General features: G+C 38.3%; 1 protein-coding gene across 4 annotated transcripts in view; it reads right to left on the reverse strand.

Moving 5' to 3' along the window:
• The window catches only part of cep112 (centrosomal protein 112), a 526,403-nt gene that overhangs the window by 439,231 nt on the left and 73,001 nt on the right, over window positions 1–14,171 (reverse strand). For all 4 annotated transcript variants that reach the window (XM_059948278.1, XM_059948276.1, XM_059948277.1 and 1 more), the window contains exon 5: window positions 12,021–12,045. In XM_059948278.1, the coding sequence (XP_059804261.1) occupies window positions 12,021–12,045 (25 nt within the window). The remainder of the gene's footprint in view (window positions 1–12,020; window positions 12,046–14,171) is intronic.

Genomic DNA, 14,171 nt, shown 5'->3' on the forward strand with positions numbered 1-14,171 from the left:
AAAATAGAAATTAATTTCAATTATAATATAGGTAATTTTGTATTGTTTTTGGAGATCTGCATGTAGTCAAGGTGTTTCAATTGATTGTAGTAAAAATATACCTGTATCTGGAAGGTCCAACTGCTGGTGAATCAGTATCCTGGCAAAAAAAAACTGCATCACAAAGACAAAAGAACACTCCAAGCAACTCCACTAAAAGGTTATTAGAAAGCACAAGTCAGGAGATGGATTCAAGAAAATTTCCAAGTTACTGAATATCCCAGTTGTCAATCATCAAGAGATGGAAAGAATATGTCATAGCTGTAAATCTGCCCAGAGCAGACCGTCCTCAAAACTGAAGTGAATGTGCAAGAAGGGAACTAGTGAGGGAGGCCACCAAGAGCCTGTGACAACTCTGGAGAACACAAGATATTCACTTTACATAACCTTTTCACATTATAAGGATCTTATTAAGTAGCATTGTACCATCACAATTTTCCCCCATAGCAAACTGATTACCCTAGCTGCCCGTGAGCATGTCTGCACAACAAATTGCAGAATCCCATGCATTTTAAGAGAGTATTTGAGATTAAGGATATGGATGTCTTGGAGAAGATGCAGAAGAGATTCACCAGGATATTACCTGGATTAAAGTGTATTACTGAAAAGAAGAGCTTGAATAAACTTGTATTCTTTCCTCTGTAGCACGAGTGGCAATTTGATAAAAGTATATAAAATTAAGTGATGCATATATAGGTAGATGCTCAGGAATGTTGTTCCTCTCCCCCCTCCACCCCACTCACTCCACCCTCAGTGTTCCCAGAGTGTAAAGGTCAAATATTAGACCGTATATATACAGTATACATTTAAAATGAGAGGAGAAAGTTTCAGGGAAATTTGCAATTTTTTTTAAACAGACAGTGATGGGTGCCTGGAATTCACCATCAGTAGAAGGTGGTGGAAGCAGATTAAATAACAAAAGTTTAAGAGGCACATTATTTAGACAGGCACATAAATAGAGAGATATGCAGGCAGCTGAGATTAGTTTAATTTGGCATCATAGTCAGTGCAGACATGATGGGCCAAAGGGCCTATTCCTGTGTTGTTTGTTTCTATACGTTTACATAAAATTATGCCTAATTTGCACTTTCCAGATTAATTAAAACCCACACTGCTTTAAATTCATCTTTCCTTACAATTAGCAGCAGTGAATTGGTTGTGTTATCTCCTGCAGGTGGCAGACATGGAAATTAATGAAGTCAGGATTCAAAGAGCTTATTAAAAGCTGTTGAAAAGAGTTGCTTTGATTTTGGAAACATTTAACTGGAAATTTAGCTCATCTGAATTTATCAAGAGCAGCAAATTTTTGGTTATTAATAAAAACATGGAAAGTTTGCAATATGCCCAGTATGGCTTGAATCAGTTCACTAACGTTTTTTGAGAACGAACAAAATTCTAGGGAACCATCTACTGCATATGAAGAGTTTGAAGAAAAATATCCAACGGCAAAGTAGACTTTAGTCTTGCGAAGTGTACGGTCATGAATCTTGGCAGAAGAAATTAAAGAGTTGACTGTTTTCTAAATGGAGAGAAAATACTAAAAACTGAGATGCAAATGGACTTGGGAGTTCTTGTGCAGGATTCCCTAAAGGTTAATTTGCAGTTTGAGTCTGTGGTGAGGAAGGCAAGTGGAATATTAGCTTTCATTTCAAGAGGAATAAAATATAAAAGCAAAGATGTAATGCTGAAGCTTTATGAAGCTCTGGTGAGGCCTCACTTGAGTACTGTGAGCAGGTTTGGGCCCCTTATCTTAGAAAAATTTGCTGAAAATGGAGATGGTTCAAAGTAGATTAACGAAAATTATTCCAAGATTGAATGGCTTCTCACATGAAGATCATTTGATGCCTCTGGACCTGTATTGACTAGAATTCTGAAGAATGAGGGGTCACCTCATTGAAATCCATTAAATAGTGAAAGGCCTCAACAGAGTGGATGTGGAGAGGATGTTTCCCAAGATGGGAGAATCTAAGACGAGAGGACATAGCCTCAGAATAGAGGGGTGCCCTTTAGAACAGAGATGAGGAGAAATTTCTTTAGGCAGAGAGTGGAAAATCTGTCCCCCATTATTATCTCATCAGCATCATTTTCCAGTGGTCCAATATCAGCTCTCACCTTCCTTTTACTCATTATGTAACTGAAAAAACTTTTGGTATCCTGCTTTATATCATTGGCTAGTCTGCTCTCATATTTCATCTTTTCTCTTCTAATAGCTTTTCTAGTTGCCTTTTGTTGGATTTTAAAAGCTTCCCAATCATCCAACTTCTGTAGGACATATCTATCCTGTGTTTTGTGAACTATTCCCAGAAACTTCAGCCATTTCTGCACTGCCGTCATCCCCGCCAGTATCCTCCTCCAATCCACCTGGGCAAGCTCCTCTCTCATGCCTCTGTAACTCCTTTTATTTCATTTTGATACTGATACATGTGACTTATGCTTCTTCGCAAATTGCAATATGCATTCAATCATATTATGATCAATGCCTCCTTAGGGTTCCTTTACATTAAGCTCCCTAATAAAATCTGGGTTATTACATAACACCCAATCTAAGATAGCCTTTCCCCTCTTAGGTTCAAGCACAAGCTGCTCTAAAAAGACATCTCTTAGGCACTTTACAAATTCTCTCTCTTGCAATCCAACACCAACCTTGATTTTCCCAATCCCCTTGCATATTGAAGTCCCCCATTACATGCCTTTTTCAGCTCCCCTTGCAATCTCAACCCTTGGCTACTATTTGGAGGCCAAAATATGATACCCACAATGTTTTTTTCACTCTTGTAGTTTTTAACTCCACCCACAAAGATTCAGCATTTTCTGACCCTATGTCACCTCTTTCTAAGGATATAATTCTATCTCAACAGAGCCACACCACTGCCTGTCCTTCTGATACAAAGTATATCTTTTGATGTTAAGTTCCCAACTATGGCTTCTTTCAGCCATGACTCAGTGATGCCCACAACGTCATACTGATCATTTATCTAATTGCACTACGAGTTCATCGATTTTATTCTAAATGCTATGTACATTTAAATACAGCACCTTCAGTCCTGCATTCTTCACCCTTTTGAACTTTGCTTCTGTGGTACAATTTAACTCTTTGCTCTGTCTGCATTTGTACCCAGCCATTGGCTTGTCCTTCCTTACATTCATGTTACACCCATCATCTACTTGTAAACCTGCTGGCTCACCCTCAGCTCTATCATACTGATTCCCATACCCGTCATATTATTTTAAATCCCTCCCAACACTTTTAGTAAACATGCCTTCAAGAATATTGGTCTCCCTCGGATTCAAGTGCAACCTGTTCCTTTTGTACAGATCACACCTGACCCAAAGGAGGTCCCTATTATCCAGAAATCTGAATCCCTGCCCACTGCTCCAGTTCTTCAGCCACAGATTTTTCTGCCATATCATTCTATTCCTATTCTCACTGTCATGTGGCACAGGCAGCAGTCCCAAGATTACTATCCTTGAGGTCTTGCTTCTCAGCTTTCTTCCTTACTACCTATATTCCATGATGTACTCCCTTTTCCTACCTGTGTTGTTGGCACCAATATGCATCACAACTTTTGGCTGCTCACCCCCATTTTCAGGATATTGTGGACATGTTCAGAGATATTGCAGACCCTGGCACCTGGGAGGCAAACTACCATCCGCGTTTCTTTTTTGTATCCACAAAATCGCTTAACTGTCCCCCTAACTATAGAGTCCCCGATTACTGCTGCCATTCTTTTCTGTTCCCTACCCTTCTGAACCACAGGGGCAGACTCAGTGCCAGAGGCATGGCTGCTGTTGCTTCCCCAAGGTTGGTTCCCCCCCCCCCACCCCACAGTACTCAAAATAGAGTACTTATTGCTGATGGGGCCAGCCACAAGTGTGCTCTCCACTATCTGACGTTCTCCCTTCCCTTTCATGACAGTCATCCATTTATCTGTCTCCTGTAGCCTTGGGGTGACTACCTCCCTGTATATAATCACTTCACTTTCCCTAACAAGCCGAAGGTCATCAAACTGCAGCTCCAGTTCCCCAACACTGTCTCTAAGAAACAGCATCTCGATGCACCTGGTGCAGATGTGGCAATCGGGGACGCTGGTAGTCTCCCAGAAATCTCACATCTGATACCCAGAACAGAACATTGGCCCTGTAGACATACCCTCTATTCTCTCAAAAGTTAAATAATAAAAAAAAGAAATAAGTAATGAACTTACCTACTTTCCTTGCCTCCGCATGTTCTCACCAAAGCCTTACCACTTTGACTCAGACAACTGTTCCTGTAGATGGTACCCCTCTTTTATGGAGACTGAGTTGTTAAAGCTCTTCACTGGATTTGTGTAGGAGCACTTCTACTATGCCTGCGCAGTATCAAAAACTCCCGTTGAAAAACTTTCCGTTTTTAGAGCTCTTTGTCGGACTGGCATGGGGATGCTTCTACTGTGTCTGCACCTTACTCCAATCATTGAAATGCAGAGGATTTAATTTGACTTTTTTGATGCTGATCAACAAAAAATCTCTTTCGTGTCAAAGTGAAAACGGATCTCTACAAAGTGATATAAATTAATTACAAATATAAAACACAAAATAATTGATTGCATAAGTATTCATCCCCTTCAAGTCAGTGCACCTTTAGCACCTATGTAAAACTAGAGGGCATTAATTTACCTTTTGCACCTTTGGCAGCAATTACAGCCTCGAGTCTGTGTGGACAGGTCTCTAACAGCATTGCACACCTGCACCCTGCAAAATTTCCCCATTCTTCTTTACAAAACTGCTCAAGCTCTGTTAGACTGCATGGAATAGTGGATGAACAGTCCTTTTCAAGACCTGCCACAATTCCCAATTGGATTGAGTAATGGATCTGACTTGGCCACTCCAGGACATTAACTTTGTTGTTTTTAAGCCATTCCTGTGTAACTTTGGCTTTAAGCTTAGGTCATTGTCTTGCTGGAAAACAAATCCCACAAGTCACAGTTCTCTTGCTCTCAGGATTTCCCTGTATTTTGCTGCATTCATTTTACTCTTTACCTTCACAAGCCTTCCACGACCTGCTTCAATAAAGGATCCCCACAGCATGATACAGCTACCACATTTCACTGCAGGGACGGTGTGTTTTTGATGATGTGTGGTATTTGACTTATGCCAAACATAGCGTTTAGACTGATGGCCAGAAAGCTGAATTGTGGTTTCATCAGACCATAGAGCCTTCTTCCAGCCAACTTCAGAGTCTCCCACATGGCTTCTGGCAAACTCTAGCCAAGATTTCATGTGAATTTTTTCAGCATTGGCTTTCTCTTTGTCACTTTCCCATAAAGCTGCGACTGGTGAAGCACCTGGGCCGTAGTTGTATGTGCAGTCTCTCCCATCTCTCCAAAAACAGATCTCCATTTAACTAATCATGTGACTTCTAAAACCAATTGGCTCCACAAGTGATGATTTAGTGTGTCATATTAAAGGGGTTGAAGACTTCTGCAATCAATTATTTCGTGTTTTATATTTGTAATTAATTTAAATCACTTTGTAGAGATCTGTTTTCACTTTAACACAAAAGAGTCAGTGTTAAAAAAGCCAAATTAAATCCACTATGATTCAATGTTGTAAAACAATAAGACGTGAAAACTTCCAAGGGGTGGTGAATACTTTTTATAGGCACTGTACACAGGTGTCTGCCAAATTAGCTTAAACAGTAATTTTTATTGTGGATAATGTATAATCCAGAAGCTTTCATTAATTCAATTCAGTTTTGGACTGTGAAATCTTGAGCACTAAAGTTTAGATTAAAACCCCAGTGTAACCATGATAAAGTGATAAAAAAATCACTAAAGACAAGTTACCTTTAGGGTCTGACTATGTATTGAAATGTGTCCACCTTCTCAAGTGGATGTTCCTAAGCACTACATTGAAGAAGAGTGGAAAAATTACCACCAGGGTCTTGACAATATTTCTATTAATTAATGATACTAGGTCCATCCATGAACCAAAACAGGCCTTCCTTTCACGTGCACCTCCTCCAACTTAGTCCACTGCAGGCTGTGCTTCTTCAACATCAACAAGACGAAGCGTAGTTTCAAAGAACATCTACATTCAGTCTGCAATGGCCATTCCAAATTCCCATTGCAGGACATTTCAATTCCATTCCCTATTTCTGCACTGACTTGTCCATCCTTTGCACTCTCTACTGCCGCGATTTAAGCCCACCAAAAGCTGTAGGAGCAACGTCTTATATTCCACCTGAATGATATACAATCTAATGGCATGAATATTAAGTTTTCCAATTTTAGACAACACTTTCCCTTTTTCTCCTTTGTCTTCCTTCCATTCTTTTCCCCCTTCTCCTAATGATCCTTTAATACTGCTATTTCTGTGCCTCTTCCGACCCACCCCCAGCCCCTCCTTTAACCAACTCTGTCCCCTTTGTCCTGCTCCAATGACGAATTTCACACATAGGTAACCCTCTCATCCTTTTCCTCAGCCCCCCACCTCAAATCTTGTTCCAACTGTTTTTCACCTCTCCCTTATCCGCTCATGATTCCAGTTCCCATCTCTTTACATATCAGAAATCAGGACTAATGCTCCTGCTTATCTCCCTCCATCAGCCATCTCCCATTTTCACACTTCCCTCCCCCGCCCCTTGCTTCAAGAAAATTGATTCACCTTTTGTCTGTCTCTATACATCTGCCATAGTCTTCCAACTTCATCACTGCTCAAATCCCCTACCTGATACCACTCCTCCTCAGTATACTAATCTGAAAGTTATTCTTTACCATTCCCTTTCTCCACTCAGCGCTGGCCATTTTGTCTCTTCAAGCTCAATCCTGATGCAGAGGTTCAGCTTGACCTGTTGATAATTTCTTGTCTCCCACCGACACGGAGTTTTTCCAGCAGATTGCATGTTAGTTGGCACATTGTTTTTCTGAGAGGATGCAATCCAAATATGGAATGGTATGCTTACTACACTACAGGAGTTATAAAATTAAAAAGGTTGGCTGTAAAGCACTTTGAGATTGTGAAAGGTACAATAAATGTCTTCTCTTTTCTAAAGGTGACATAGCCCATGCTGAGTTGCATTCAAAAGTCAGAAAATGTTTTTGCTACAGGTTATCAGACAAGACAATCACTTCCAAAAAGAACATTTTGATCTCTCGTTGACTACTTTATCTAGATGGCTCAATAGAAACACAATTAAGAGAGAGAAAAGTGAAGAGTTTGGAAGAAATCTTTCTATTTCTTAGAATTCCTAAAAACTGGAACCCCACCAGTATTGTGGAGAGTCCTGACACAAAGACAGCTAAAGTTCAATGCCGACCACTTCCTTCTCGAGGGCAAGTGGGAATAACCAATTAACAGAAACTTTGGCAGCAATTTCTATGTCTTTAGAATGATTACTTCCAAACTCCTTTGGAGAAGTAAGTGCTTAGGTATTCTTGTTCCACAAACAACAATTACATTTAAAAATAGAAAATAAAGTTATTTTGGATATTCTATTTTCTAAAGCTTCTGGAGCAAGTTTTATGAGTGGAAATAATAACTTGAGCACATCGTGGGTTTTTTATGTGATAGTAGATAGATTTGTTAAGAGAAATGTAGTCAATCTGGTGTATATAGGCATCCAGAAGACTTTTGATATGGTGCTACAAAAGAGGCTTATCAGTAAAATTGAAACCAATGCACTGAAGAGGATTTGATATAAAGAGGATATGAAGTTGACCACATAACAGCCAAAAGTGGTGATGATGATGAGGTATTTTAAAGGAATTGCTCCAGGGATCAATGTTATGAACATCCCTTTTCCCATTGTGTTGCCATGCTTGTAGCACCAACACAACATGCAACAACTCACTAAATCTAACCACATGCCTTCAGAATGTGGAAGAAAATCAAAGCATCCACACAGTCATGAGGACAACCTACAAACTCCTGACAGACAGCAGCAAGAATCAAAACCCAATCTTACAACTGGCACTATAAAGGAAGCATGATTTCTAACCTTGTGGATTAAAATAAAATCTGGGAGTGCAGTGACCTACAAAGAGAATAACGACTGCAAAAGTCTTTGCTGAAGAAAAAGGGATTGCATGTGAGACATGCCTGGGAAATGATACCGAATTGGAAAAACTGCAGTCACAATAAATAAAACCTTGCAAAATCTTCCAACTTTGAGAGAAATCCCTACAGAATGTAAAAGTGCACATCTTATTCTGCTCTCTATGAAAGACAGGAGAGAAACTGGGGAACTGTAAATCAGTTAGTCTAACACTTGCTGCTAGGAAATGACAAAATTCTATAACTAAGGACTGAATTATTGAAATTTCAACATTTTTAGCTAATCAGAGAATTAACATGGGTTCATAAGGGTTGCTCATATGATAAATCATACAGCAGAAATAGGCTCTTCAGCCCACCTTATCCATGCTATCAAGTACCTATCTGCATTAACCCATTTCCTAGTAGTTGGTCCATAGCCTTGTATGCCTCAATGATTCAAGTACTTACCTAAATACTTAAATGTTGTGAGTGTACCTACCTTCACCATCGTCATGTGGCGTCTTCCAAATTCTAACCATCCTCGGTATGAAAAAAAATTCTTCCTTAGATCCTCACGCATTAAATTAATGCCCTCTAGTTTTACACACCTCTGCTTTGGAGCCTCCATATTCTTGTTTGCAACTTAGCATTCTACTTATCTTTATGTCATGAACAAGTTTACAATTTACATTGTTGAAACCTTAATTAAAGTCATCGAAACTCAAGGAACGGTTGTGAATCTTAATTCTCAACAGTAACCAACAAATTCTCTCAAAAGAGACTGTACATTGAAGCTCAAGGAATTTAAACAAGTTATTTACCTGAGCAGGAAACTGAATGAGAAGAAAGAAATAGATGGAGATACTGGTCAAATGTTTAATCTAGCACAGTATCCTGCATTGGGTATAACAATTGTTCATTATATGTACAGAGACTTGCATATTCGGATAGAAAACCATGTGTCCAAGTTTGCTAATGATGCATTAAGCTTTGTTGGTGATAGCAAAGCAGTGGAAAATGGATTTCAGCTTCATTAAATAACAGTTCATCTATTATGACCCTATTGAAAGATGTAATGAAATCGCTTGCATATAATGAAAAGAGACAGAGCAGGAAGTCCAAACAAACTTGGGGGAGTTTTTACACACAAAGTTCATTAGAAGGTCAGGAAAAAATACACCATAATCAGCAACACAAATGACCTCTCTATCTGATTGTCTGAAACACAGAAGGAATGCTATAGCCATTTAGAAGGGTGACTTAGACGGGCTGAGTAAGTGGACGGTATAATGTGGATAAATGTGAAGATATCCATTTTCACAGGAAAAACGGAAAGAGCCATATTATTTCACTGGTATTAAATTGAGAAATAATTATGTACAAAGAAGTTTGGATTTTAGTGTACACCAGTCAATGAAAAAAAATGGAGGTACAAGGAATAAAGAAGTAGAATGCTGGTGGAACCCAGTAGGCCAGGCAGCATCTATGAAAAAGAGTACAGTCAATGTCTAGTCCCAAAATGTCAACTATACCCTTTTCCATAGGTGCTGCCTGACCTGTTGAGTTCCTCCAGCATTTTGTGTGTATTGCTTGGATTTACAACATCTGCAAATTTTCTCTTGTTTGTGAAGTAAAATAGCATGTTTGCTTTCACAGCAAGAGGATTTGAGTATGGAGTAAGGATGCCTTACTATGATTGTATAGGCCTTGGTGAAAACACACCTGCAGTACTCAGTAATCTTGCCTCCTTATCTCAGAAAAAATACTTTTACTATAAAGGGTTTGAAGCGCTGGTTCACCAAACTAATTCCTGTGTTGGCATGACTGCCATTTGAAGAGAGATTTCTGTATTCAATAGCACTTAGAAGAACAAAAGGTGATCCAATTGAAACAAAATTCCTACAGGACTAGACAGACTGAATATAAGGAAAAGGTTTTACCAGCTAGTATGCCAAGTCTCAAGAGTACTGAGTAAGAGATTTATAGGTAAGATTTCTCATTCAGATGGTGATGGATCTCTGGTATTTTATATCAGTGAAGGCTACTAGGTTGCTGAAAATATTTACAAAACTGAAAATTTATAGAAGTTAAAGGCCTCAAAAGGCATAAAGAAAGAATAGGACATTTGAGTATATAGAAAGAGTATCGAGAGAGATGATCAGGCATGATAATACTTCATGGCAAAATAGACCATGTCTGTTCCTATTTCACTGATTCTAAGTTACAAAGCCAAAGTTAGTTAAAACCTGAAGTACTGAGAATAACTCTGGGCATTATGGCTATGAAAATAAATATGAAAATAATACCTCTGACTTATAATATATTAAAATATTAAGAACCAAAAGCAGGTACATAGAATTGGATCACTGTTTAGCCATCATGCTATCCATGAAGGAACAGGGTCAAAGCAGTAAATAGCTAACTAGTGTACGCACGTTCCAATCTACTGTCCACAAATGCAAATGCTGTACTCTTAATGCCATCTTCCAGATGAAACATCAAACCACACATTGTTGCCCTCTCAGAGCAGTGTAAAGGATGCCATGGCATTTTAATGAAGAGCAGCAATGGTCCCCTGGTGTTCTGACCTATATTTATCCCTCATTCAACAATATTAAAACCATCTGATTACTGTTGGTGATACTTTGCAGTGTACAGATTGACTAACACATTCGCTATGTTACAACAGTGACTACACATCAAAAAAAGAATACAATACACACAATTTGGGATACTTGGAAGATTTCAATGACAGTTTATAATATAAGTTCTTATTTTTCATTGTACAGAACAAATTGAACAACAGAAAATGAAATGTGCTTCCTTCATAATAGACAGGTTAAATACCTTTAGAGCAAAAGCAAATTATCCTAATTTAACTTGCGTCTGAAGGAAACTAAATATCTACTTGTAAGTAGGACCAAGTTATCATGCAGAAATTAGTTATCAGATGCTCTGTATGTTAAGATATCACTACTTCATATTATAGACTTTTTGTTCAAATATTTTATAATCCTGTGCTTCATAAAATATTGGTGCATCCTTCTGCAGCTATACACAAATCTATCTGCAAAAAAAGTCTAATTTATTGTTGCATTAATTCTGTACTATAGATTCGTACTCATTGGTAACTGAGTAACTGTCTTGTCAGACACATCTTAGTTTAATCTCTCACTGTTGCCTATGGTAACATGCAAAATGTAGCTCCAGAAATGGAAGGCACAAATTTATTTCATTGTACATCCCTTTCTCAATGAATTAGCTCATTAAAATGTGTGCCACAATACTCAAGTAACTATTGTCATATGGTGAAATCAGACACTTGTTATGAGTGAAACTACTTAAATATAAAGTGTAACTTCTGGAAATCCATCTGATTTTCCTGAAACAATATTTCCTTTGTTTCCACGATGGATTTGCAGCATTTCAATTCATTTGCTTTCAATTCATTTTCCCAATTTATTTTTCTTCGAAAAGCCATGGGCTTTTTACGATGAATGTAAACTAGGAATGTAAACTGTTGTTGAGTCCATCCTCAAAATCAAAGTTTGCATTTTTCAGATTTAAAAAGTTGCTGAAGTGTAATTTTTGCCCAAGACTTCAACCCAAAATCCATCTGGATGCTATCAATATTATAGTCTTCAGACCTTCCATGGTAAAGTAATATGTTTACATAATACATGGAATAACACTGCCTCCTTCCAGTTAGACACCAGCAAGTTCATTTGAAATTAATTAAGATATTCATGCTATAAATTATCCTCCTCTGGATAATGGCCTGTAATGAATATATATATATATATATCACATGAAATTAGAATTTTCACTGTTAGCACCCAACAAAAGAGATAATTCTGCTTTAGAACCTAAGCATCTTCACTTATTCATCTTACAATTTTGTTGATAGCAATAGTTTCTTCATGTAATCTATATGCGGGTCTTGTTAAACACAAACATAACGTTACCTTGCCACTGTACGTGTGTCTTCGCCTGTAACAAAACCACAAAGTAGCAGTAATCAGTATTTCAGGAATGCAAGATGTGCAGTTCAGAAGCATGGGGGCAATGATTATCATCTTATTCAGAAAAATACCACATACTGTCATCACGTATAAGCTTAATGTGGTACTATATTTAATAATCAAAATATGTCTGGCAAGTCAAATGGTGGTTACGATAAGGACAACTAAGAGAACACTACATGATTCTCATAGGCAGATCTTGAACAAAATATTTCATGGCAGATATTCTTTTGTAAATTAATTTTTTCTTGTTTTAAGTGTTCTCTCTATTTGATGTTATTCAGAGGCTTTGGCCAATAGATTAAATACAATAATTCTAACAGTACAATTGGCAATATGCTATGCATACAGAAGTATCATTTACAGAATGCACTGCAGTAATTACAAAGGTTATTTACAGCATGGCATCTTCCAAATCGGCAACCTCTACTGTTATGATATGGCAACAATGAATATAGAGTTGACGACTGGTTTAATTAAAAAAAGAAACATTTATTAAACACTGCTCAATAAAAATGAAAAGTAAACAAATGACTAACTTAACCGGAAGTTAACTGCTATACGGCGACTCGAACAGTTCTTAAAGCGATGAATGTGGACACAGTTCTTAAAGCAATAAATGCGAACACAGTTCTTAAAAGTGGCAAATGCAGAAGTCCAAACATTTACACAGTCAATTAGGAGAGACTTTCCTGAAGTAATGAATTCCTCGACGACGTGATGTTACTGCTGATCCCAGCCGAAATATGCCTTGCCCGAAGGACTTACAACGAAGGAAATTAAAACGGCTTAAAGAAACTGACCTTTTCCCTGGCAAATAACGCTGCATTTCACAATGCAGGGTCTATCTCGGATGCAGGTTACTACTTCCTTGAACAAAGATTAAATAAGGTCGATCATGTATTACTGCCGACTACACCAACTTTACTCGATCCTTCGCATTTCCATACTTCGATAAGTTCTTCACTCTCCGTCTAGACTAAAACTGGCAGCATTGTGGCGAAACTGCCGGCAATAATCTTTGAGACTTGATACAGAAATTAAAACTCCACTTTAAAACATAACTGCGTCATAAGACGAGTACACAGCATAACGGAATAACTGACGAATTAAACAATGAACTGACTTGCGTCACAGTAAGGCTTTCCTGTTTTATACCTGTTGAAACAGGCTGTCACATGACATCTCACTGGTGGGAAAATTAGATCATGTGACCTCACACTGGCGGGAAATTACATCACCCCACCATTACAAGACCATTCCATCATCCGCACCAGATACTCAATTACATCATGGTCATAAGACAGTCACAAGATACCCACGGGGTATGTAACACTACCAAATACAAGGACATATTTCAAGCATAAAGGAAAACATCGACAAAAGCTCGTTGCAGTTCGAGTTTGAATCTGGATTTCTACTGGTAATTACAAGCTTTTATTAAAAGGTGGTGCTGGGAGCTATGATGTTTGTCAATTTCTTATCAATGACTGGTGAAATTGTTGCTAGTGTGGAGAGTAGTCTTAAGCTAAAAACTGCGTTGTTGAAATGAACTAGTAAGTAACAGACAGAGCTTAATCCAAATAAATGTGAGAATAATGATGAACTTTGGGAGTGCTAATAGTTGCGTCCTAGGGAGTATTGAAGAAGAGGTGATCTTGTTGTGCAAGTTCAACACTTCTTGATGGTAGCAAAGCAAACAGATACATGGCTAGTGGGACACTGGCCTTTTTGAATATAAGCACAGGGTGGTTATACTCCAACTCAAGGGTATTGATCAGACCTCAGCTGGAATAACATCTGCAGTTACGCTTATCACATCATAGCAAGAATGTGATAAATGCTGGTGAACACGCAGAAGGGATTCACCAGAATGTCACCTCGGAACAAGCATTTCAGTTACAAAGAAAGAATAGGTCCGATTTCCTGGGAGTGGATGAGGTGATGTAAGGACATGATTGAGGTGAATAAAATAACAATGGGTATAGATAGGAGACTGAATCTGCTTCCATCACCTTTGTAGACAATGCATTTCAGCAAACAACACATACCTTTAAAAATAAAGTTTACTGTTAGCTCTGGGCTGGTTCCTTT

This window comes from Hypanus sabinus, chromosome 23, assembly GCF_030144855.1.
Source record: "Hypanus sabinus isolate sHypSab1 chromosome 23, sHypSab1.hap1, whole genome shotgun sequence".
Taxonomy (NCBI): Eukaryota; Metazoa; Chordata; class Chondrichthyes; order Myliobatiformes; family Dasyatidae; genus Hypanus; species Hypanus sabinus.